The sequence below is a fragment of the Ipomoea triloba genome, chromosome 13 (assembly GCF_003576645.1).
Source record: "Ipomoea triloba cultivar NCNSP0323 chromosome 13, ASM357664v1".
NCBI lineage: Eukaryota > Viridiplantae > Streptophyta > Magnoliopsida > Solanales > Convolvulaceae > Ipomoea > Ipomoea triloba.
Window position 1 is genome coordinate 31020942 of NC_044928.1, and position 24744 is coordinate 31045685.

A 24744-nucleotide genomic window follows, 5' to 3' on the forward strand; every position below is an offset into this window, starting at 1 on the left:
TAATAAAAATAATGTGCAACGTAACTCTTTTGTATCGACATTAACATAGAATAAAAATTGGAATCCATGCAGGTATACTCGATCACTTTTGCAGCTTTAGGACAAGTGCATACTAGCTAGCCAGGGACATTGAAGTCTAAGTCTTGTCTTCATGCATGAGTTTAAAGAAATACTTCATATTATTTTATGGCTTTATGTATATCTCTTCGAGGTATGAAAGCCAAGTGCAAATATGAGGTTGGTACCAAAAATGCAATCCTATACCATGGAAGAGGATTCTTACTGCATTATGAATCTTGGATCTTGGTTTATGTGTTTCTGTTTTAATGTTTTATATTATTACTTTTTGTGTCTTGTGTTATTAAATTTTGTATTATATTTTAAAAATATAAATTATGTATTTAGAACAAATTAGTATTTGTGTTTTATACTATAAATTTATGTGTCTTATATTGTGAAATTTTGTGCATATAATACTACAGATAACACTTGTGTGTGAGACTGTCTCACAGGTTTCAATCCGTGAGAGACGAGCTAATTAGAGCTGCATGCGCCGAGAGTGAGTACGGTACAGTTAAAGTTGAAGGAGTTGTTGCTAAAGATGTCATCAATGCATGCAGTAATTAAAAAAGATATGTATCAGAATTACAACTGAAAAAAAAGATATGGATATAATGGAAAGATTTGTATCAGAATTGGATTTCCGATTCACATCTTTTCTAACTTGTATATGAAACAAGGAAGCTGGCAAAAGGCAGATAATATATATCATTAAAATGGAAAGAAGAGCCAGCTAGCTATCCTATCTAGCTGCTCTGGGAAAAAAATTTACTTCTTCTTCTTCTTGTTATCAGCCTCAACCTAGCTAGCTAGCTGGGGATTGAGAATTCATTGAAAGGAAAACAACAAAGAATTGAATATCACTTGTTAGCTTCTTTTGTTGAGATATTAATACGGTATCTCTTGTCAGCCTTCCCATCTTTCCTTGTATATGAAACTTGGGATAAAAATCAAATATAAAATGTAAAAAAGAATTAAGCTCACAGATGACAGCTGGGAACTGAGGAGCCTTAATGCAGTATTGCAGTGTATCGCCTTCAATCTTTCGTTGTATGTAATGAGGAGCTTTGTATGCATATGTTATTATCACTTTTTCCTCTGCTACTTAATTCTCATCTACTTTAATTTCAAATCACATTTCAGCTTCATTTGTAGAGATATCAATTAATGCAGTATCACTTGTCAGCCTGCCATCTTTCCCTGTACGTGAATCAAAGATGCTGGAAACAAAGAAAGAAAGGAAAAAAGAATATCAAAGATGAGCAGAATGAATGGAATGGGAGCATAAGTCTATATATAGTTTGCAACACCTTCAGGAATAAATAATGTTCATCCATCATTTATCTTTGGTATGTATGGCCATTGGGTGCATGTTTTAGCCTCCCATATTCTCTGCCTTTCTATATATCTTATTATCTTTATGATCATGATCATGGAGTGAGATTGTATTTGTATGATTTGTAGGCTGCATCATTCAGAGAATGGCTTTTAATGGAGTTGAAAATGTAGAGGTATATATTTTAGCATGCACGTTTTTTTGTAATTGAGATTGTGATGACACTTTGATTTAATTTAATGGATTTTTTTTTTCCTCCAAATAGAATGTCTTCACTCACACAGAAAATCCAAAAGTAAAATTACTAGAGGTTTTTGACCAAAAATCTTTAGGTAAGAGTACATATATTTATGTTTTTTTATTAAAGAATTAGTGTGTTTTGATATGCTGTATGTTTCTAATTTTTAATATAATACTAATTGTTTTAGTAAAATATTGTAGGTGGTTGCTTGGTATTCCAATCCAGAGAGCTTATGGGGATAATGTATGCATTGGAACATAACAAATCTGAACACATCATGCTTTCAGCACAAGAACTTCTAGACTATTTGCCCAAAAAATTTCCAGAAAAGTACGGACGTGAAGATGTCACAGCCTCATTTTCAGCTCCACCCAGATTTATTAGGGAATATCTCACCAAGTATGGTATTTGCACAGAAACTGATTATCCTTTCATAGGCAGGCGAAGCACGGAGGATGAAATAAAAGAAGTTGAATTGGTTTGTATTCAATAAATAAATACATTTTTTATTTATACTGATTTTTTATTTATTTTTTTTCATTTTCTATTTTTTATTTGTTGCAGTTATTAAAATATAAAGCCAGTAGAGTTATCAGAACAAAAAACTCACCAACAAGGGAAGCCTTCATACTTGGAGAAATTCAAAAATATCCTTTGATTGGACTGTTGCATTCTGATAACCATTTGTCCATTCTTAAAAAAGGGGTAAGCTATCCGTAGTTAATTTCTTTTCTGGGTTTATTTGATTATTTATTATGTTTAATTTTTTATTTATTTTTTTATATTTTACATTTGATAGGAAATTTATGAGAATGGAAATGGGCCAAATAGACATGCTGTTATGATTACTGGCTATGGTGTGGTAAATGGAATCCCCTGCTATGAAATCAAGAATACTTGGGGTAATGCATGGGGCAAACAATGGTTTTGGCCTGATCAGAAAAGATGCAATGCATGCATTTTTGTCTTTTGAAGGAGTGCACATTGAAGCTCCTTCTGATGATTTACTTGTGAACGTTTGATGGCTGTTTTTTTTTCTTTTTCCTTTTTTTCTTTTTTCTTTTTTTTGGTATTAATGCTGGCTGGTTGTTGAGGGAAAATTGGCAGAAGGTCCCTGGTTTGGACAACACATTTTGATTACTCTAATTGGATTTGGTCCTAATTATTATATTCAGAAAATTAGAATGTTAATCCCTTGAACTATAAAGCGATTTTTGTTATTAATTGACTTTGATTTACAATAGTATGTATCCTCTAATTAGTTACTAAGGAGGCATATTTACTTATTTAGTCTTTGTTTGGCGAATGATGCACCTAATTAGCCAGCAAGGGGAGTTATTTTTTGACCAGAACTAAACAACTCCCTTATATAAAAGGGTAAAATTATATTCTATTTTCAATAAAAAAAATTTCCCCTTTAAATATGCAACTGAAAATATATTTAGCATTTGTTTTTTTTAAATAATTGTAATAATTTCATTTTGTATTAATGTTTGGTTAAATTATTTTAAATGTTTTGCTATCCAAGTAATATTAATAATGGCGAGTGTTATTAGGTTTGTTCACGTGGAATAAGTTAACCATCTCTCAATGGCCTACTTTCAATCCTAAACGCAATTAGTCACACTCACCCACACTTAAACCTATGTGTTTACGTTTTAGTTACGAAAGCCAAGGAACACAAGATTCTCACGACACTCTAAACCAAGAGCATCACAACACGTACAAAACCTTAAAACTGGGCTAGTAGCCCGCTCCCTGAGAATCAAACTTGTAAACTTGCAAAGTGCAAATATATCATATTAATTTACATTCATTCTCTGATAGACTCATAATGTTCGTTTGATAAATTGATAAAAATAAAGTTTAATAGAAATAAACATTATATTACAAGTACATGTTAAATAACATTTATCACTTATTATAATCATAATATTTGTTCTAAATTATCATAAATATAAATAACATTTATCACTTATTATAGTCCTAATATTTGTTCTAAATTATCATAAATATAAACCTTAGCTTAATGTACATCGCTATTAATTTTTGATGAATATAAGAATCTCAAAGTTTAAGTGCTGGTTGAATAAAAAAACAAATTGATTTTTTATTGGGTAATATCAATTCACCAAGTACTAATGTTGTGCATATTAGAGAATAATAGAGATACTTTGGTGAAACATGAAAATTCACATTCCTCGAAGACTAAAGAAAATAAGATAAAGTTACATGTCAACAAACAAACTTCTAGACAACAGTTATCTTAGCTTCAGAGTTATTCATTAGAAACTTGAAAAATAAACTAACATAAATTATTTATTATGTACAAAATATTTTTAAAATGTAAAAGAGTTTTGAAGATTTTTCACACAAATACATCATAAATTCAAAAATTTTATTGATGCACATTTTTCAGTAGTCAAATCTGAACTCCAAATAAGGGCCGAGCCTCTCATTGTTTCAACGTCTAGCGACTGGCATACCAAATGAGAAATCAAAATTATAGTTAGTTGTATTCAATATAAATCTCATTTTTTATATATCAAGTTAAACAATTTATTAATTGTTATTAACAATTTTCTTAAATTTTTGGATATGATTCATCGTAATACATTTATTTTGTTGTAATTTATCTCCTATTGAAAATTTGTGGTATTGCCACTAACGATAAAGCTATAATAAAGACAATAAATTTTCACCCGTGGTACACTCGCCAACGCACTCAAATTACAGTGAAGCACACCAAGGAACTAAATTAAATAAAAAGTTGATTTTGGGGGGAAGTGACAACAAGAGGAAGCATGAATCACGCTAATTAATAGAGTTTTGTGTTGGAAAAATTATGTTTGTATACTATCCAATGAGTGTGTTTTCCTCTAAAACTATTATTGCAACACTTAATTTTATAAAAAAATTATATCACAGGTCATAGTTATACATTTTTAAAGTATTTACTTTTATGAAAAATTTAATAATCTTGCATTTATATAAATTTAGAAACACTAATTAAAAATACGCATTGGACATTGGACTATTTGCGCAATGCCCGTGTGATAACTAGTAACTTCATAAATTTTGCTTTGTTCGTTAGTACACTACAAAAAAAAAAAAAAAACGGAAATAGCGACGGACAAAATCCGTCGCTAAAAGATTTTAGCGACAGATTAGCTACGGAATCAGTATGTCACAAAAATCCTCCTCTCTAGGATTTAGCGACAAAATATTTATCCGTCGCTAAGTAAAATAAATCCGCCGCTAAATTTCTTCCGGCGACGAATTTAATGATAAAATTTGTGAGGGAAAGGGATAACGACGACAACTTTTGTCGCTAAATCTAGCTACGTAGCTGTGTGTGGTGCATAATTCGAATCCTATTAAGAACCAATATTTTTTTTGAAAGGTAAACGTAGTTATTCCATTAATTCATAACATAAAACGTTTACAATCAATGAAATGGTAAACCATTCCTTACAGTCAGACATAGAAACAACTTTTCTAACTATGCTATAGAAAACTTGAATCGCAAACTGTTTCATAACTAGGAAGCTATGATTAAGAACCAATATGATTAAGAAGTTGACTCCTACTTAGAATTAAATGTGACCGCAGAATATTAAGAATTCAATATCAAAAAATTAATTATCTAATGTAATACTATTTTAAGATATTTTGCAAACTTCCAATTTCCATTAATGGACTTGAAAGAAGCACAACATTTAAGACTTCAATTAAAATAGGGCCACCAACTGCTTCATTAATTTTGTTTAACTCAAATCGGTTTCGAATTGGATACTCTCTTAATTTGTTGTGTGTATTATTAATTTAAGATAAAAGTAGAAATTAATTTTAGAAATCGTTATGTTATGAACTTAAATTGTTTTTGAATGAATTTTATAAAACTGTCTCCAAAAGTAGCTTTCTTGCTCTATATATACCCCACAAGTGTTTCATAAACTTATCATCCATTGAACGAAGTGAATTTACCACACTTAAAAATCATAAAATATCTCACAATTTTAACCCAAAAATAAGAAGCCATGGAATTGATCTCCTCAAAGTTGATTTTCTTGGTTGTTCTCTTGATTATTCCAAATGGTAAGTCGCTCTACAATTAATGTATCGTTTTTATCTATTGCATACTAAATAGTGGCATATCTAATTATAAATAATTTATAGTATGAGTATAAAGAATTCATTTTATTTTTTAAAAAATCATATTCAAACCAAAAAAATAAGTAATTAAAATATTTTGCAGGTTTCCTATTTTCAATGAATTTCGTAGAAGCACAAGGTGGGGCAGGGCCGAACGTATGTAAATCTGCTAGTGATTGCATTAAATATTGCAAGTTTTTTAATGCTGGTGCACCCATTTGTCTCTTCGGAAAATGTGGATGCGGTAAACCCCCTACTTTGAAACATGATGGGGTCCCAACTGCATCGCCTCCCACATACTATGACATATTGATATAATACTAGTAGTGTTTACATATTATGTATACGTTGATCTATTGTCATCAATTACATAAAATTTAAATATTTAAAATTCTAAAGATCAATATATTGTTGGCATATGCTCTTTTGTGATCGATCAATTTCAAGACGTCAATAAAAGACGATATAAAATAACAATCACACTTTGGCGATCATTATTGCATCGTTTAGCTCATTTCTCATTTTCTTTTTGCTAGACTAGCTTTATACCATTTCATAAAACAAACGTTATCTTTGGGAGAACATTATATTTAGAAAGAAAGAAAGATATATGGTTTAAAAGAGCTTAATATATTTAATGCATTGAATAAGTGGTGTATTTCTATTTTTTGCCTTATTAAATGTATAAGTAATATATATATATATATATATATATATATATATATATACACATAAACGATCAATAGAATACACTGAATTACACATAAGAATACACAGAATTACACATAACGAGAATTGGACGGACGGAACGGTGTCCATCTTTTCGGACCAGAAACCACGATATAACGATTATCTATTGCAACTTTGGGTCAGGCCGTTAGCTAGTATTTATGGCCCAATTCTTTTCTGGTCCATTAACTGCGACCCAAATCTTTAAATACAGATCTATCGTTTCCGGGCATTTTCTAAAACCCGGCCGGAGCTTCACCGTCGTCTTCACTCTTCATGGCTTCAAAGCTTCTCCTGAAGCGTCACCAAACGCTAATCAGGCTCGCTCAATGGAGTCAGGCTCAGACTCAGGCTCGAACTCTCCATTCCGGAAATCCTATCTCTACCCTTTATCTCCCATTGCAAAGGCTGCACTCTCTCCTTCACTCGCGGCCTTATTCGGAAATTTCCCAGCCAACAACAATCAATTCTTCCACAGTTGCAGCTAAGAGAAAGTCCGTTTCAAGCTCTCTCAACGAAGCTGAACTTGCCAAGTTCTCCGCCATAGCTGAAACTTGGTTAGTGAATCATGATTAATTTTTATTTTTTTCCGATGATTTCTATCTTTTTTTTTTTCTCGAAATTAAACACTTCTTATAGTTTGAAGCTAATTCATTTTTGCATCTGGGAAAAATAGGTGGGACTCGGAAGGACCATTCAAGCCATTGCATAAGATGAATCCTACCAGACTTGCTTTTATCAGGTCAACACTTTGCCGGCATTTCGGGTAATTAGAAAAGATTAATTTGCATTCATTGTTTTGCTAAGTAAAGTTGGTAGTTTTAAGGGATGTTTTAAGTTGGAGGCAAATTGTTGGAATATGCAATGTATGTGCTTTGAAGCACTTCTCATGCTAAAGATTTGTGATTTTCTTTTATTTTATTTTTCCAGAAGGGATCCTTATTCTGCTAAACCTTTCCAAGGACTGAGGTTTGTGGATGTTGGTTGTGGAGGGGGAATTTTATCTGAGGTATACCTTCTGAAGTTCTGACAAGTATGGAACACAATGAATGCCAACTCAAAATGCTAATTAATTTTTTTTTTAAAAATCAGATTGTGTTTCAATATTTCTGTTGATAGTGTTTTGTCTATTGGAGCATTTCTTTATAAGCATATCTGTAAATATGTGAAATTTATGTGTTCATAATGCAGCCTTTGGCTCGAATGGGGGCTACCGTAATGGGAATTGATGCTGTGGATAAAAATATCAAGATTGCACGGCTTCATGCAGTATGTTTCTATGTTATATCACTTTTAAAAATAATAATAATAATAACTTTCTTCTAAGAATCATACAACCATTTTGAATTTTGAACCCCTAAGCCATCTTATGAACATCCATATTTGTCAGGATTTGGATCCAATAACTTCATCAATTGAATATCATTGCACAACTGCTGGTATGTTCATACAATTTTTGCTACCTGCTTGTCCCATTTTTTGTTCATTTTGTTCGTGACATTGCAAGTTAATCCATATCCATGTGCTTGCCTAAGATGCTTTATGAGAAGGTTTGCAGATTAAACTAAAGATGACTATTTTGATTATTTTCTATACTTATGAGATTTTAGGATTGGTAGAGCCACATAATTATCTCATTTCTTTATTTCAACTGTTATACTTGTCAAACCGAAGTGTATATCTTCAGAAGGTGTTGTAATTGGCAATTATGTGGCCAGAAAAATTGGTGGAAGAACAGAGGCAGTTTGATGCTGTAATTTCTCTAGAGGTATGATCAGAAACCACAATAATTTTTAGTTTGATGCTGTAATTTCAAAATATATGTTAGCTTAATGCAAGTGATGTCGGAAAAAATGGTGATACAAGTAACTTTGAATTGTTCTGCTGTTGGAAGTGTTGAGTCTCATTTACTTTAAACGTGTAGAGAAGAAGAACAAATATATCCTTTCAAGGAAAAGTGGACTTTATTTGGGATGGCTCGTTAACTTTTGGTTCATGACAAAGGATTAGTATATGAAGCTATTAGACATTGGCTTTGCCTACCAAATTTTTATTTTCACCAGGTGATTGAACATGTGGCCAATCCTGCTGAATTCAGCAAATCCTTGTCAGAGTTGACTGTTGATAGCGGTGCTATAGTGATATCAACAATTAATCGTTCGTTAAGGGCTTATGCGGCAACCATCATTGCAGCAGAGTATATCCTACATTGGGTATGAGGATTTGATCCATCCCTTAATTAGTTTGGTCTTTTTAATCTAATCTCCTGAATGGTTATTCCTTCTAATGTAAAGTTAGTTGTCTCGTAAACTTCTCCTTGCTAGACCGCAATCTCTATACATGCTTCAAAGTTTGTTGTCTTAACGTTATAAATGGCCTTTGCAGCTTCCTATAGGTACACATCAATGGTCGAGCTTTCTCACGCCAGAAGAACTAGTCCTAATTCTTCAACGCTGTTCTATATCGGTCAGTGAAATCTTCTATGATATCCTATTCTTGGGTTAATTTCAGTCGTGACGTTTATTTTCTTCCCACTGCCTTTGTTTAGGTCCAAGAGATGGCGGGGTTTACATACAATCCTTTGACTAATCGCTGGTTGATATCAGATGATGTTGGTGTAAATTTTATCCTCTATGGCACCAAAATGGGCATGCACAGACAAGAAAATCCAACATCAAGTTGAAACTCTGAAGTTTTGCATTTCATCTTTGGAATACCTTTTCCCTTACCCTTCACAATGAAGATTACAGTTTTTTGACTACTGTCTTTAGCTCATCAAGTGAACATATATTCTATATTAACCCTAACCAATAATTCCATGGAAATGGTTCCCCCAAACTTGGTGTTCCTCATTATTGCTCTTTTACTCTTCTCACTAGGGATGACAATTTCACCTGACCCTGACGGGGAAAGGATGAGATAAAATTTGGATAATAGGGACAAACATTTTTTCAGTCTCTATCGAGGACAGGGATGGAGAAGAATTCAAATAGGTAAGTTTCAAATATCAATTCATAGTGTCATACCATCTTCAGTTCACAACTAAATATTCATGTGTATTGTGCTAGACATTCATTTCGCAATGAAATGAACAAGGTGAACACGAAAGCTTAAATAAGTTTACACTGCAATAATAACTCTTATGATATAATTGTCATGTGTTGAAAGGATTCGAGTTACCAGAACTTGTAATCTCTGGCTTTAATCAACTATGTTCTTCACCTTCCTCATGAACTGGCTTATTGCACTGATGACCCGAAGCGGATTCTCAAGATGTGCTGCATGCCCACAGCAAGGGATTTCAATCATTTCTGGACAATCTACAGTTGCATTTTGGTTGATTTCGTCGTGCATCTTCTGAGCAATGGTCTTGAATTTGGCATCTCTTTCTCCAACTATGAGTAGAAGCTGTAGTTTGCAGTGTTTCAGGTCTTCCCATAATGGTCTGTAATCACGAAGGTTAGAGTAAAAGTAAAACTCGTGTCAGATGTAATGATTTTATTGGAGGAAGAAAAGGTAAACTGTACCCACTTTTTGGTTTGGAGCAATCAAAACCCGCACTTCAGAAAAGTAAAAAATAGAATAAAAAGCGGGAATGCATGTAGTATTTTCTAAGCATTATCACTATAATGAGAGGAACTTACGGCTGCCTGCCAATGCTCAAGTCAGACAGAACTCTCGCGAGAGTTCCCAGATTATCGTGTTGCAAGCGGATGGAAACTATGTTCTTGAAGTGTGGATGACATCTTAAACTGCAGAATGCAATTACATTATGAAGTAGTCAAACAATAGCATGAGTGTTTAAGCACCATAAACTAATAGTGTACCTGTTCCAGAGGTCCCCAGCATACCAAGTGTCTATAAATGATTCCAGGCCTGAAGAAACCAGGAATGATGCAGTAAAGTCATCCTTGGCTCTGCGCATTTTTCGTTCTACTGGATTTGTTAGTCCAGGACTTCCAGAGATTATGACAGCTCCTTCAACCTTTATAAAACACGCTGGAATCAGATATGAAACCGAGGGAACTTCTATGGTGCTGATCATATCCGATACCATACCAGGTATTATTAGCAATGGTTTCTAATCATGCCCGGTAGATATACATGATTGTACCAGGTACGAACTGCACCTTAGAATTTTCCATGAAACTTGTAAAGAATAAAACTAAATCAGGAGTGAATCATGTATACCGTGGCATTGCACCTTAGTGCCATGTATAATGCTATCCTGGCTCCCATGGAGTATCCAACAAGGATTACTTTCTTGAAATGTAATTTGCCAAGCAAATTGCACAAGATAGTGGCAATGGCTTCGATTGAAAAAGTTGATTCATCCATAACATCATTACCAGCCCGATCTTGCAGCTTTGATCTGCCATGGCCAGGGAGGTCAATTGAAATGCATCTGGCAGAGCCTGACATGGCTTTCATGATTGGAATCCAATCTTCACCGGTTCCAAGGAAACCGTGCAGAAAGACAATAACATTATTCTGCATGAATCCAAAAATTAAGAGGTATAAGTATAATAGCTGTATTCATCCTTCATGCTTGTACAAATAGGCTACAATCTTATCAAGCAAATGTGACGATAACTTCAAGTTACCTACATTTGCACTTTCTCCAATCTCATGGACATTAATGGAGATGGAAACACTGTCAAGGTCAGTTTTCAACTGATACGTAGAAACTTCTGCATTAGTAGAACTGCGAACAATTGCTTTCTGATTGAATTGAAATTCCTTGAGGAGTCGATCAGCATCAGCAACAGATGCCTCCATAAACGCATAGGATGGATTACAACGAGTTACTAATGGCAGTGTGCTCACATCTTCCTTGAACCATTTGTAAGTTCCAAGACCATGGGCAATTGACGGATTTTCTTCCTTACTAGTGATTCGAAGTATATCTAGGTTTTGCAGGTCAATAAAACGGGAGAACTGAACATAAGCTGATAAACCCAGGGAAGTTTCATATGTGGCACTGATAACAGCATTCTTCCCCAGCTGCTGAGCCCATCGGGCAACCAGTGCTGCATTTTCAAAGCCACCAATGACACTTGGCTTGATAACCTGACAGCATGGTTATGAAAAAATTGATTTACATTTTTAAAAGATCAGTCTGATTTTATAGCAAGGGATACTTGAATTCAACCCACTTACAAATGCAACTATCCCAGGATGTGTGTACTTTGAAAGCATTTCAAAGTGATTTTCTCTATAATTGTTGATGGTTTCATCCAGAGCCACAGGTAAGCCAGTTGCTTCATAAAACCTGATTATATCTTCTTCACTATTAACAGGTTCCTGGAATAAAACAAATTAAAATAAATTTCATAATTAACATACAGATAATGTCACCACGAATTGGGTATTTAATTCTATAGTTTGGCATCTTCAATAGGTTTACTGAACTGAAAGTTTGGACATATCCTTAGAACAATACCTCAATATACTGCAGACAATAATCTTTTACAGAATGAGCAAATTGAATGGCTTCCTCATAGGACCAATTCCGGTTTGCATCAGCACGAAGTTCAATTTCTCCACCTATTTTCTTTCGTATCTCCTGTACAACTGAAGCATCTTGATTGGGATCATGATGGCGTGCAACCTATATGCCAAAAAAAAATGTAATACTCCATATTTAAATAAATATGAGCAACAGTTCTAAGCTGAATAAATCAATAAGATCAAGTAGAGCTCCACTCATTTCTGTTAAATATTAATCCCAATCACCTTTCTTTGTAAAAAATTCTTACCTTAAGCTTTAGAGCTGTAAAACCCTCTTTTACAAGATCAGCTGCCATACAAGCAATCTCTTTTGGACTCCCAATACAATCAAGAAGTGCACAAATTTTGACATCTAATGGCCTCCCAGATAACTCTACTGTTTGTGGGTGAAGTATATTCAATAAACTAGAACCTTCACTAGCTGCAATAGCATTGAGAACAGCCATTTCCAGACCACACCGGACACTTGGAAAGATTGAACTTGGCTAGAAACGAATTGAGAAGTGGATATCAGAAGGTATTGCAAGTGATTGCACTTGACCTCATTAGGTGAAGAATAAGGATGCATTTACATACCGGAATTCCTAAAGTATGCCACAACCATGAAGAGAATGAACCTTTCAGCAAAGGAAGAAACTGTTGAATTGTAACTCCTTCAATAGAATGAGTGAGGAATTGGAGTTGCTCTTCAACATCAAACAGGTTTTCCTTGTGAATCTCTAGAGGTGCTACCTGTTTAGTAGCGCCAAATGAGAATCAAGAAAATAGATGTTTTCTTGACTTTCTTGATTCTAAAGAAGCTTGATATAAAGGTTGGACAATTGCAATACCAATTTCAAATAAAGATGAGAGAGAGGAACATCATTGACATAATCATATTTCCTCAAAAATGATTACTAATGCAAGAACCAAATTATTTTCCTAGTTTACTTTCGCTGAAGAAATCTTCAGTGTTATGTCATGTGTTCACGTTATTATAGCTGATTCATGATGTAAACAAATGCCCCCACCCCTAACAAAGAAAAGAAGTGAAGTTAATAGTAAGCTTACCTCCCCAAAACCAGTGCCACCATCTGCAAGAGACAAACTTATTATAAAGCCTTCTCGGAAGAAAGCAGAAGATTTGTTACTGGCTGAAGCTGAAGTAGGAGGAGAGCACAGCTGAACTCTACCACAAAACAGATTTGGAAATTTAATATTTTGGATTCTGACCATAGGTAATAAGTTGAATATTTTTAAACCTCACCTATAAAGGGAATATTCCATTTTACCAACTTTGTAGAGCATGAAGCCATCAACCAAAAAACCTGAAACTGAAATCCTTGAAAGGCTACTCAAAGCATGATCCACTGCTTGGCGTGTAAATTTTCTCAAAGTACTAAAACAGGAGGAAATGTATCATCAGAGAAATGCAACATAGCTTTGGCTGAGTATATAATTTCTTCAGTCATACCTATGAAAGGATGCATTGCCATCAATGGAGCTATTAATTTCAATGACGCAATCTTCATTTTGTGTTTTAGAAGCGAATAAAGCATCTCTTAAATCCATCTTTGACCCTACTTGTACATGTTTCACACTGCATTTCAAAAACATTTTTAACCAAATAGGTAACAACCAAGCAAATGCAATTAAAATAACTACAGAGTAGTAAAAAAGATCAACTCTATTCTACTCATATATAATGTGCACCAACAACACAATGCTCTTACCCATGTGCCATGCATAGATTCCGAACTGAAACATCATGAGTTGTGTAAAAGTACTGGTCTAAAATGTTTCTTGCGGTATTGTTTGCCACAGGGAGAAGACTGAAGATTGCTCCACCGCGGTTGTTTATGACAACTATTGCCATTGGCTTCCTTGGAATCCTTTAAATACCACAAATCTAATTACATTTTGAAATAAAATTCTGTATACCACTTTCTAACAATTGAAATGAAAAGATAGTGCAACTTAATATATCATCTTATTACATCTTGTAAGATGTAAGAAATAAAACGATTACGAACTTACTTTTGTCTCAACAAGGACAATCCATTTGTGTCATGCAGAAAAGAAACATCTCCAATTACAGAAAGTAGCTGCAAAGAAGCACAGAAGTGTTCTCTATTACTTCATAGGTGCAAATACTGAAAGCAGCAAGATAACTTTTCAAGTGAGAAAGCTAAAAGGAGAATGGGAGAGAACTGAAAAAATATATCTCAGGTTCTTGATGTAAAAAGATATTGTTCAGTTAAGTAAGTAGTGGAAATTGGCAAATGAACAAAAGGGCAAGTATAGTTTGCCAAGATCCCTTAAGCAATGAAACGAAATAAGGATATTTGGCATGAAAAAGTGCCAAGCTGCATATTCACATTAATGTACTTTTGCAAGCAACTTGGAAAGTAGAAGAGGATAAAAGGTACTAACTTGGTTTTGCAAGCAACTTGGAAAGTAGAAGAGGATAGAAGGTGCTAACTTGGTGAGGCTTCTTATGATTGATTGAAAGAAAGCATAAACTATACCTGTTATTAAATCTATAGCATTTGCTAAAGCAGAATAACTATGGGTATAAACTAGGGTTGAACGGGACAATAACTAACATGACAACCCTCCAAATTTCTCATCTAATGAGAAAAGAGATCATGTTGTGCTCACTCTTTTGTTGCAGCCAACAGCATAACCAATAGCAGTGCTTAGCAAACCATCAATACCACTAGCACCTCTATTAGCACCAACTTGTATATAGTGACAAGACCCTGACCCCATCTTGATGGCCAAATTATGGTCACATTCTGGCCCGTTCCATCCATACATGTCTGCATCACGGATTGGCATGCTGTTTCCAAAGAAGATAGCAGATTCAGAGCAAATAGCTTCCAGAAGGATGTGTGCAACATAAGGTTCAGTGAGGGAGTTCTCAGAATTGATTAACAAGGATATCTCCCAGGCAGCCTATCGCAATGAGCGAGAAGATTAGCAAAATAATTGAAGACAGAACAATTGGATTAGAAGTAGTATCATTTAAATCCAATTCTATAATACACTTGACTGTTTGCTTCATGGAAAATTGGCTCCATTAACCCCTGAAATCAGGGTTAGTATTCAAAATAAATTCACCTTTCTGCCCAGACAACGACATAAATCTAGACAACCTTTTTGTGTGTGTGTGTGGGGGGGGATGTCTTGAAAGTTCCTTAACCAAGTTCTTGGAATTGCATACCGTCGTATTCAATACTTGCAGAAAGCCTCTCCATTGATTGCCAGTATGTGGTACACAAGCTTTAAGTAAACAGTTTGCGAAACGAGTGATAGTAGTCTGTATCCTATGTGTTACAATATGCAGAGGATCATGACGACTTGGGTGTTTGTCAACCATTATATATGAGCATGGGAAGCAACTCTCTAACATTTGTGAGATACGTTTGCTTGTAATACGACTTCCAATCTGTTACAACAATAAATAAATAAATTGCCTAGTTGAGCAGTTTTCGCAGAACATAAACATTAGCATAGTTGTGAAAAGATTTATTTATGTGATGTCAACTTAATTGAAAATCTAAGATGAACAACAGGAGTGAAATTTTCTAAATTCTCCATCTTTTAACCTTCCCTACAAGCAAAGATTCTAAAAAGAATCAAGTTTTGTTATAATTATTGTATATATAAGAGAAAAAGGGTTGGAATGCACAAGGCTTCCGGCTCATGTAGGGTATAGAGAAGCTAATATTTAAAGTACTAAAGAAGATAACGAGTAATAATGATTAAAAATGTGATCAGAAGCATATTGCAAAGGATGGCTAGGCGTCTGACTTCTTTAAGAAAAACATATCATAAGACCTCTAAAAGAAATAGGTTCTTTAAGAACTCAACTAAAAGGCTTCTTCACCAGAAAGGTCAAGGAGTTCATATAATCTCTTTCCTAAGGAGTATCAGTTAATCTAAAACTAGACGTTTCTTCATATCATAGATAGGAAATAAAGATGCCATCAAGCATCATATCACCTGAATTATCACATCAGCTTGCATCCAGTCCTTGACTGAATCTGAGAGGAGTAAATGGTCTAGATGATCAATGAACAAGACTTTATTTTCAATTCCAGGAAAATGATCAATGTATTTCCGCAACCGTAGACCTGACAAGATGTCAACTACAACTGGCCATGAAAGGTGTTTGGCAAGGAGAAGCGCTGCCCATACATCATCGTCTCCATGAATAGCTCCAAGCAATAAAAGGCCTTTATTTGCCATTTGTATCACTTGCAAAACCTCAGCCATGTCTCTGTCAGCATAGCTGCATTCAAATGGATGTTCGACTTGAAAGTAGCGAGTAAAAGGTTTAGCGGTTGACATCCAAACATTTAACCCACTTAAACACCAAGGTTTCCATGTTTTTGGACTATTATCTAGTGGTTCACGAAATGGGCAGTTGATATGGACTGGACCACATGGTGAAGAGGTTGCAATATTAACAGCATAGTCAACTGTGGTAAGCAACATCCTTGCAGAAATATCATCAGTTGGTGTAGGTAAATTGAAAAAATGCCTTACATATGGACCGAAGTGGTTGACCTGATATACAAAAATGAAAGATACTCAACAGGAAAAATACTAACAGAAAACATAAATATTAAGGAGCAATTTTTGAATGTAATAAATATTTACAAATCAACAGAAACATTTGAAAATATGAATATTTATTACATGAAATTTTATATTGAAGAACAACTAAAGCTGAAATCAATAATTTTCCAACTTTCATAACCTTTTCAAGTTTTCATATTCAAAGTTAAATAATGGTTTAAAGTCCAGCAAAAATTCAGCAATGTAAAAATTACAAAAACTACCAACCAGGGTAAGGAGCAGATCTCATTCATTAGAGGTTTCTGTAGTCACCTTAGTAGCTGTTTTTAACAGAAATGAATTTCATGTAGAGCTTTATACATGACATATTTTACACTGAACTGAGTGTCTGATTTCCTTTTTTGCAATTCAATCCATAACTGTTAATAGAGCAGTGGCTATTATACTTCAAATTATTAGGGGAAAAAAACCTGATTGATGGCTTGATTTGCTCCAACATCTTGCAACTCTGGAGGACGATCCGCTGTAAGTACGAGAAGTGGGACAAATTCTTGACTTGCCTCAACAATCTGCAAATTACCATAGAACAATGGAAGTCAAACCACAATTTACATAAGCTATAATATATCTAGCAAATCAATTTGATTCTTTTTTTTTTCCTTAAACAGAGAACTACAAAACATTTTAAAATTTGAAAAAGTTCAAGATAAAATAAATGTAATACAGTACTACATAATTAAACTCACAGCAGGATGGAGATTTGAAACTGCCGTGCCTGATGATGTTATGACAACTGCTGGTCTCTGAGAACCTTTGGCATAACCAACAGCATGAAATGAAAGTGAACGTTCATCTATGCATGCAATACAAGTTGTAGTTGGATGAGTAGAAGCGGCAATTGCTAGGGGCGATGACCTTGAGCCTGGAGCTATACAAAAATACTAGATGTAGAATTAATTAGATGTTTGTAACCCAATAAAGTAAATCCGGTTATTGAAGGAAGCCTCACCGTTAAACCAAGTCGGTTGCATTCCTCAATTATAAGAGATGCCCACAAGAAATTAATGTTGGCCCATTTTTGCTTTATGTACTCAACTTCATTTAGATGATTGCAGTGACACTGTAAAAGAGTCATAATACCAAATGGCTTCAGTAAAATTTGTCTATGGTAACTGAAGAAAAAATGGGGTTTTTTTTTCACTGTATTGGGGATGCAGGAAAAACGAATGATTATATTCCCTTGCTTTTGATTGATAATAGGAGGGAGTCTAGGGGCATCATAAGGATAACTGGAAGGGAATATAATCAAAACTTCAAACCTTGCATACCATGTTATTTGCAATAGCCAAAGAGGGTGAAAGCCTCACGAAGAACTGACTGGAACAGCAGGTAACCTCTTTCTGCATGAAACAGGTGCATTAAATAGATACCAGAAACCATTTAGTTCAATCTGCATCGAGAATATGAAAATGTAGCAAGACCATTTTGTATGTGCAGAAAAGAGTAGAAATAGACAGCTTCTAGCACAGAAAGACTTCAAAAAGTTAGAGGAACAATAATTACCAGGATAAAGGGAATACCAGTTCCACATTGCTTGGTCCAAGATAATTTCTAACCAGCTGGAGTGGAGTGCATACCTACAAAAGAAATTTGCATTGGTATGAATTTGAAGGAACAGCTGCATAATTTTTATTTTTTTTTTCTTAGGGAACACTTATAATAACCTTGGAATATTTGAATAATTGACCTATCAGCTTTCACAATTATCAGAACATAAATGAGAATTAAATTATAGATTTAAAGGGGAAAAAAAAAAGCAAAAGAAAAAAACCAAACCTAGGCAAGCAATAACAGTCAGAAACCCAAAAAAAAAAAACAAAACAAAACAAAACAAAACAAAAAACAAAAAACAAAACAAAAAATTAAAGAAAAATGTTTTAAACTCCATAAACCAGTTTTGGAAGCTCCTTTTCTTTTGGATGGGCTGGGAGCTAAAGACCATAGAATAACAAAAACAGTGTAAGTAATGCAGGAAGTTGCAGATGTGGATTATAATTTCAGTGGTCAGATTTCAAAACTAAACTGTATTACCATTTGGATATTTTCATCCTCTAGTGTGTTAAATTTCCCAAGAGTACTGCTGATGTGTTTGCTGCTGCATCCTCCTGATTTGGTGCAACAGCTATGTTTGGCCTGAAAAATTAAATATAAAAAGAGAAACAATAGATTAAAAATTTTAGACATCAAAAAGAAACATCAACGTTGAGCAAACAGATAGGATGAATCATATCAAAGTTTTTCAAAATATAATAAGAAATTAAAAGGAGATAAACTAGACCGTTTTGTAAATGTTAGGTTCAAAAAGGATGTACAGAAGAGCAAGAGTCAAGTTAGAACAAGTTGTTTTAAAAGGTAACATATATAGACAACAATTCGGTTGAAAATTGAACTATATACAGATGTATCATGCTTCCAAATTCATTTAGACAAAAGGGGGAGTGCGATAAAAATTTCAAAAAAGAATGGCGATAAGGACAGATGATGCAATCAGATATTCAAATTTAAAAATTTAAGTCATAAAAAACCTGTAATCAATAAATACAGCACATAAAGATAGGATCAAAAGAATACCTGGAGAAGAGAGGCATCATATGTTTGAAGAGCCTCTTCAAAGTTGCACATAGATGAATCATTCCATGCCAGTTGCACAGCCAATATTGAAGTACCTCCAACCTCATCTAATGTAATCTACAAAAATAAAATTCTCAATTTACATGTGGGCATATGTTAGGAGTAGCTCATATATAAGAAAAAGAATGGGCTACTTGTGAAATATATTCATGTGTTAGATTCAAATATTATTGAAAATTATCAACAAAAACAAAGAATAAATTGTGAAAAAAGTAATATACCAATAAAAAGGAAGAAAACTAAAATTACCTGGGGAACAAAAAAGTAATCTGAGCCAGCCTCATGCTTCATGAAAGACAACAGTTTATCAGAATCAATACCGAAAAATCCATAAGCCACTATAAGTTTTGGATCAATGGAAACATATCTGCAGAAGTACCAATTTATCAAAATTAATGTAGAACCACCTTCATTCTTCACAGAACGTGACACTTTAACAGGATTAATACCCAAAAAGCAATAAGCCCCTAAATATTTAGAAAAACGGAAACATATGGGCATAACTATCAATGGTTCACCTTATTTAAAGAGAAAAGTGTCATTAATCTTCTTTCAGAATCAAGTCATAAATCTACCATTAGAACTATAAGAATAAATGGACAATTTCACCAAATACTTTTACAAAATTCTTAAAAAATCCATTTTGTTTAACCCTAATTCCAAAACATTAAGGTTCCTTTATTCTTTGTCATTGGAATCATTTCAAATGTTATCATAAAAGAACATTTATTTTTGCAATGTTCACTGACTCAATATATCTTTCTTTGATATTTAAAAAACTTTTTACACTTTCTTTACTCATAAAAAATAAAAATAAATTAAATTAAATCATTTTCCAGTTGACTAAGTGAACTAAGGGTTTTTTCAATCATGATTTGAGATATCATATGCAAACAAAGTAGTGAAGTAACAATAAGAGACAAAACTACCTTCCACTTTCACTCAATTCTCCAGCAGTGGTTGAAGAAGGGCCCTTGAAGTTGATTGCAGAACCAATTCCAAAGACTCCATGAGTTCTACCCAAAGCAAGCGATTTGTAGGTTGGATGATCCCTCTCCTTGGAAAGAAAGATTATTGGAAACACTGCTGCTGACTCTGGCTGACAGCAGAACCAGTTCAAAGACTTTGGACTAGGTGGAACTGCAACCTATGAGTGTGACAGGAGCAGTGTCAACCAAGAATTCCATGATGAATTTTTGGGAAACAAACACCAATGAAAAAGTCTAGTCTAAATAATTTTCAAGAGCTATATATATATATATATATATATAGATTCAAAATCTAGAGTTTTAGTGAATAAACACTGCCATGTCTCTCCCTACTCAAATACAGAATTCCCAAGTCCATACAAGCATTACATGAAAACATATAACATTCATCAAAATAACAGTGCCCTTTTTCTGTTTCTGCCAATGTTTCCTCAAATACAGAATTCCCATGCCTAACTACACAAAAAGTCTCACTTCATGAGTTCCAAAAGAAATCTAGTTTTTTTTTTAATCAAAGTTGACAGAATTCATTGGGACCAAACAAATGAGTTTAAAATTTAAAACTGAGCAGATGATCCTCACAACCTGAAATCTTAGCATACCAAAAGCACAAGCAGGAGGGTTCGCCCTCAACTCCTCAACAGCTTCTTCAATCTTCTCCAACCCTTGCTCCAGCGTCAATGCCGGAGGCAACGTCCGAGTAATACAAGTCGACACTATCAATGCTGCATCCTCAAGCTCCAAGACTCTACCTTCCCGAATCGAGCACCGAACCACCTGCACATAAACCCAAAAAAAAAAAACAAAAAACAAAAAAAAACAAAAAAAAAAAAACAAAAAACAAAAAAAAAAAACAAAACAAAACAAAATTCAAGCAAGCCATAACACCACAACGTTTCTAACACATTTTGAGCTCCAAGCAACGAAATGCAGATTGCAGAACCTCGAAATTGGGGTACTTCATGGAGCAGAGGATACTGAAGCGTCGCGGAGAAGGTTGGGGGAAATGGCTGAGGTTGAATTTGAAAACCGCGGGGCTTCTGCGGCTAAATTGAACATACGGAGAAATCTGGAAGATATGAACGCCTTGCAAGGTGATTGAGTTCATTGCAGGTAGATTTGAGGGGGTAGGTGGGTTGGGATTTGGGAAGATGAAGAAGATGAGAGTAGAGGATATGGTGTAATCTTAGCCGATTCAGTAACGAATTTGGAAGGTAGTTTTAAATGGATTTGAAAATTGGCAGTTGTTATGCCATGGAATCGGGTGGATTCGGTTTCACAATTTCATAATTACGTATTCAAAGTTTCATAATTTGTTAACAGTTTTATACCTCCATGTTTACAATTTTATAATTTCATGTTCACAATTTTATAATTTCATGTTTACAATTTTATAGCTCTATATTCACAACTTCGTAGCTTTATGTTCATAATTTCATAATTCTATGTTCAACAGTATCAAAACTCTATGTTTAACCGTATAACACAATTTTTTAATCTATATAACAAAATTGTGAATACAAAGTTCAAAATTGTGAATTTTGAGTAATATAATTTTGTATATTGAGATCTAAAATTGTGAATATAGAATTATAAAATTGTGAACATAAAATTTTAAAATTGTGAACATAAACTCGGGTCCACGTTGCAAGGTGGACCCCGGTCATTACATAAACTCGGGTAGGCCTTTATTTGGGCTAATTTATTGGGCTTTGGTGATTGGTTGTGTTGGGCTCATCGTCATTTGAATTGGACTTCGGAGAGGTCCATATTGAGCCTGTTAGTCATTACATTTTCTTTGTGTATCTAAGATGAGATCTCATGATTGATCAAAAAAAAAAAAGAAAGATAAGATCTCATGTTCAAGTCTTATTGATTTCGTAGTAGCATTAGGGGTGTGTTTGGAAAGTAGAAAAATGGCTTTTGAAAAATATTTTCTAAAAAATGAGTTATTTTCCATAAAATATTTTTCTTTCTAGTGTTTGGTTGCGTTCCAGAAAACTGTCTTGGTGTATTTGGTTCATTTTCTGAAAAATGAGCATAATTATTTTTAATTTTAAATATTTAACATATACAATGGTAGTGGGTGGTGGGGTAAGGGTGGTGGTGGTGTGTGGGTTGGTTGTGGTGGCAGGGTCGGTTTTTTGATTTGCGTGGCCCTGTGCTAGTAAATAAATGGGGCCCTACCAAATATAAATAAACTGCGAACCGAAGAAAAATTAGATAGAGAAAAATGCAAAAAAGCTTAAACAAATTCAAACTTTATTTATTATGAACAAAATTGTAAACATAATGTAAACTACAAATCTTTTATTTAAAAAGAGCTGTTCTTCTAGCATTCTTTGATGCAAATTCATCGATCAACTCTTCATAATCTACTTTATCCAAAAGGGCATTTTCAATAGAAATCATAGCTAATCCATTAAGTCGTTCTTGTAACATTGTAGAGCGTAAGTATGACTTCAACAATTTCAACTTGGAAAAACTTCTTTCTGCAGATGCAACAGTAACAGGAATAGTCAGTAAAATTCTATATGCAATAACCGCATTAGGATAACAATCAAACAATTTCAAATCTTTCAATATTTCAATGGGTCCTTTTTTTTCATTAACATATAACTCTCTTCTTAGTTTTAACTCCACATACAACTCATCTCCATTAATATCTGAATGTCCATTATGCGTAAGAGCAGTTTCAAGACGACTACAAGAAGACTTCAAGCTCATATCATCTAAAGAACTTAACCTATCAGAATCAAACAAGAAACCAAATGTTTGTTCATACTTTTGAAATTGCTCAAACCTACTCCTTAGAGAAACAATAGCTTGATCAACAATGAAAAGAAAATAGTTAACTTTTAATGATTCTTCTGCTGTTAATGAAACTTCTAATGATTCAACTGAATTTTCATCAAAATGTTTTTTTTTACGAATTTCACGTCTCTTAGGAAAAACGGGGTTTGTGTCCATTTTAATGGCAATTTCCTTGGCAGAATTCAAAGCATCATTATAACCATTATCTCTATACTTCTCAAAAAATGAAATCAACTCCTCAATTTTTTGGATAGCAACATCAATAAGCATGTCTTTGGATTGCAAGTACTTACTAACAAAATTAACATGATACAATATTTGAAACCATATAACTATAGCAACCAAAAATTCAAAATCACCAAGTTCATTTGTTGCTAAAGATTTAGCTTCACTTCTTACTAAGGAATCACCATCAACATCTGCCACTTGAAGTAAAGCCTCTCGTATTTCTACCATTTGAAATCTTATTGCTTGAACACTCTCAACACGACTCTCCCAACGAGTAGAAGACAATGACTTAAGAGTTAAACCATGTACATTATCTTTCAAAATACCCCATCTCTTGGTAGATTTTGCAAAAATTGTATATATGCGTTGTATAACCCCAAAAAAATCTTTGGCTTTATTACAAGAATTTGTCATATCACATAGAACTAAATTAAGACTATGGCAACCACATGGAGTATAAAAAGCCCTAGGATTTTCATCTAAAAGTCTTTTTTGCACACCTTGATGTTTACCTTTCATATTTGACCCATTATCATAGCTTTGTCCACGTATATCAGAAATATTAAGATCAAGAAGGCACAATTCATTTTGCAAAGTACTAAAAAGACCTAGACCAGTTGAATCATTCACATTCAAAAATCCTAAAAAAAGACTCATCAATGTTAACTTCATGTGTAGAGACATCCACATATCTTATTAGTAATGACATTTGTTCAGTGTGGCTAACATCAGGAGTACAATCAAGTATTACAGAAAAGTATTTTGCTTGCTTTATTTTTTTTAATATTTCAGATTTTATCGAGGAAGCAAGCAAAGATATTAACTCATTTTGAATGCTATGACCAAGATAGTGAAAGTAAATTTCTTCATTTTTAATACGCCTAACATGTTCTTGGATAATAGGGTCAAATTCGCTCACCATCTCAACTAAGCCTAGAAAGTTTCCATTGCCATTTTGATGCAATTTCTCATTAGTTCCACGAAAGCCTAAATTACGTTTGGCAAGAAACTTGACAAAAGAAATAATCCTTAACAAAACTTTTTCCCAATGATCTTTCTCCTTCTCAATTAATTCTTGAGCGACTTTGTCAATTGTTTGATTTTTATTAAACCTTATACGCAAATCATACCAAGTCGTCATATTTTTAATATGCTCAATACATGTCTCATGTTCTCCAAGTCTTTCACCAATGTGAGCCCAATCTTTGAAACCATCATTTGTTAATTGACCTTTACCAATACCCTTTTTAAAGATTTTGCAACAAAAACAAAAAAACTCTATCAAGCTCTTTTGAATACACTAGCCATTCTCTATCACATTTTTCTCCATTTGATAAGACCCTTGTATACAAATTTGCAGTAAACCGCCTAGAAAACTTATCTTTAGGACCTTTTACAATAAAATTATCTCTCTTAGGACCATT

The 24744-nt window shown here is 33.8% G+C and overlaps 4 protein-coding genes across 6 annotated transcripts; 2 read left to right on the forward strand and 2 right to left on the reverse strand.

The window, feature by feature from the left end:
- Nucleotides 1-232: 232 nt before the first annotated feature.
- LOC116001483 (cysteine protease-like) lies at nt 233-2610 on the forward strand. Its single transcript, XM_031241356.1, has 7 exons — nt 233-237; nt 513-619; nt 1525-1571; nt 1662-1728; nt 1838-2115; nt 2202-2342; nt 2437-2610. The coding sequence occupies exons 1-7, from the start codon at nt 233-235 to the stop codon at nt 2608-2610; spliced, it is 819 nt and encodes a 272-aa protein (XP_031097216.1).
- Nucleotides 2611-6731: 4121 nt separating this feature from the next.
- On the forward strand, nt 6732-9480 carry LOC116001547 (ubiquinone biosynthesis O-methyltransferase, mitochondrial). The gene is made up of 9 exons (XM_031241428.1): nt 6732-7078; nt 7198-7287; nt 7452-7530; nt 7713-7790; nt 7912-7960; nt 8240-8289; nt 8585-8734; nt 8907-8987; nt 9070-9480. Exons 1-9 carry the CDS (start codon nt 6798-6800, stop codon nt 9202-9204), a joined length of 993 nt encoding a protein of 330 aa, XP_031097288.1. The 5' UTR covers nt 6732-6797; the 3' UTR covers nt 9205-9480.
- Nucleotides 9481-9495: 15 nt separating this feature from the next.
- Nucleotides 9496-21577, reverse strand: LOC116001545 (protein PHYLLO, chloroplastic). 3 transcript variants are annotated; one of them, XM_031241425.1, is made up of 28 exons: nt 21222-21577; nt 20864-21055; nt 20219-20436; nt 19539-19656; nt 19230-19346; nt 18690-18791; nt 18179-18235; nt 17927-17998; nt 17608-17718; nt 17345-17539; nt 17069-17167; nt 16020-16586; nt 15238-15462; nt 14673-14969; nt 14049-14116; nt 13745-13903; nt 13486-13611; nt 13279-13410; nt 13083-13200; nt 12609-12764; nt 12281-12517; nt 11965-12132; nt 11682-11825; nt 11130-11591; nt 10713-11012; nt 10349-10506; nt 10166-10273; nt 9496-9966 (listed from the first exon to the last, which is right to left on the reverse strand). In XM_031241425.1, exons 1-28 carry the CDS (start codon nt 21384-21386, stop codon nt 9723-9725), a joined length of 5115 nt encoding a protein of 1704 aa, XP_031097285.1. In that variant the 5' UTR covers nt 21387-21577; the 3' UTR covers nt 9496-9722. The 3 variants fall into 3 exon arrangements, with proteins under 3 accessions (XP_031097285.1, XP_031097286.1, XP_031097287.1); XM_031241426.1 differs by lacking the exon at nt 21222-21577 and having other exon boundaries at nt 20881-20973; XM_031241427.1 differs by lacking the exons at nt 20864-21055; nt 21222-21577 and having other exon boundaries at nt 19539-19574; nt 20219-20300.
- A 935-nt stretch (nt 21578-22512) lies between these two features.
- Nucleotides 22513-24092, reverse strand: LOC116001615 (zinc finger MYM-type protein 1-like). Its single transcript, XM_031241504.1, has one exon. It carries the CDS (start codon nt 24008-24010, stop codon nt 22589-22591), a length of 1422 nt encoding a protein of 473 aa, XP_031097364.1. The 5' UTR covers nt 24011-24092; the 3' UTR covers nt 22513-22588.
- Between the last annotated feature and the right edge of the window lie 652 nt (nt 24093-24744).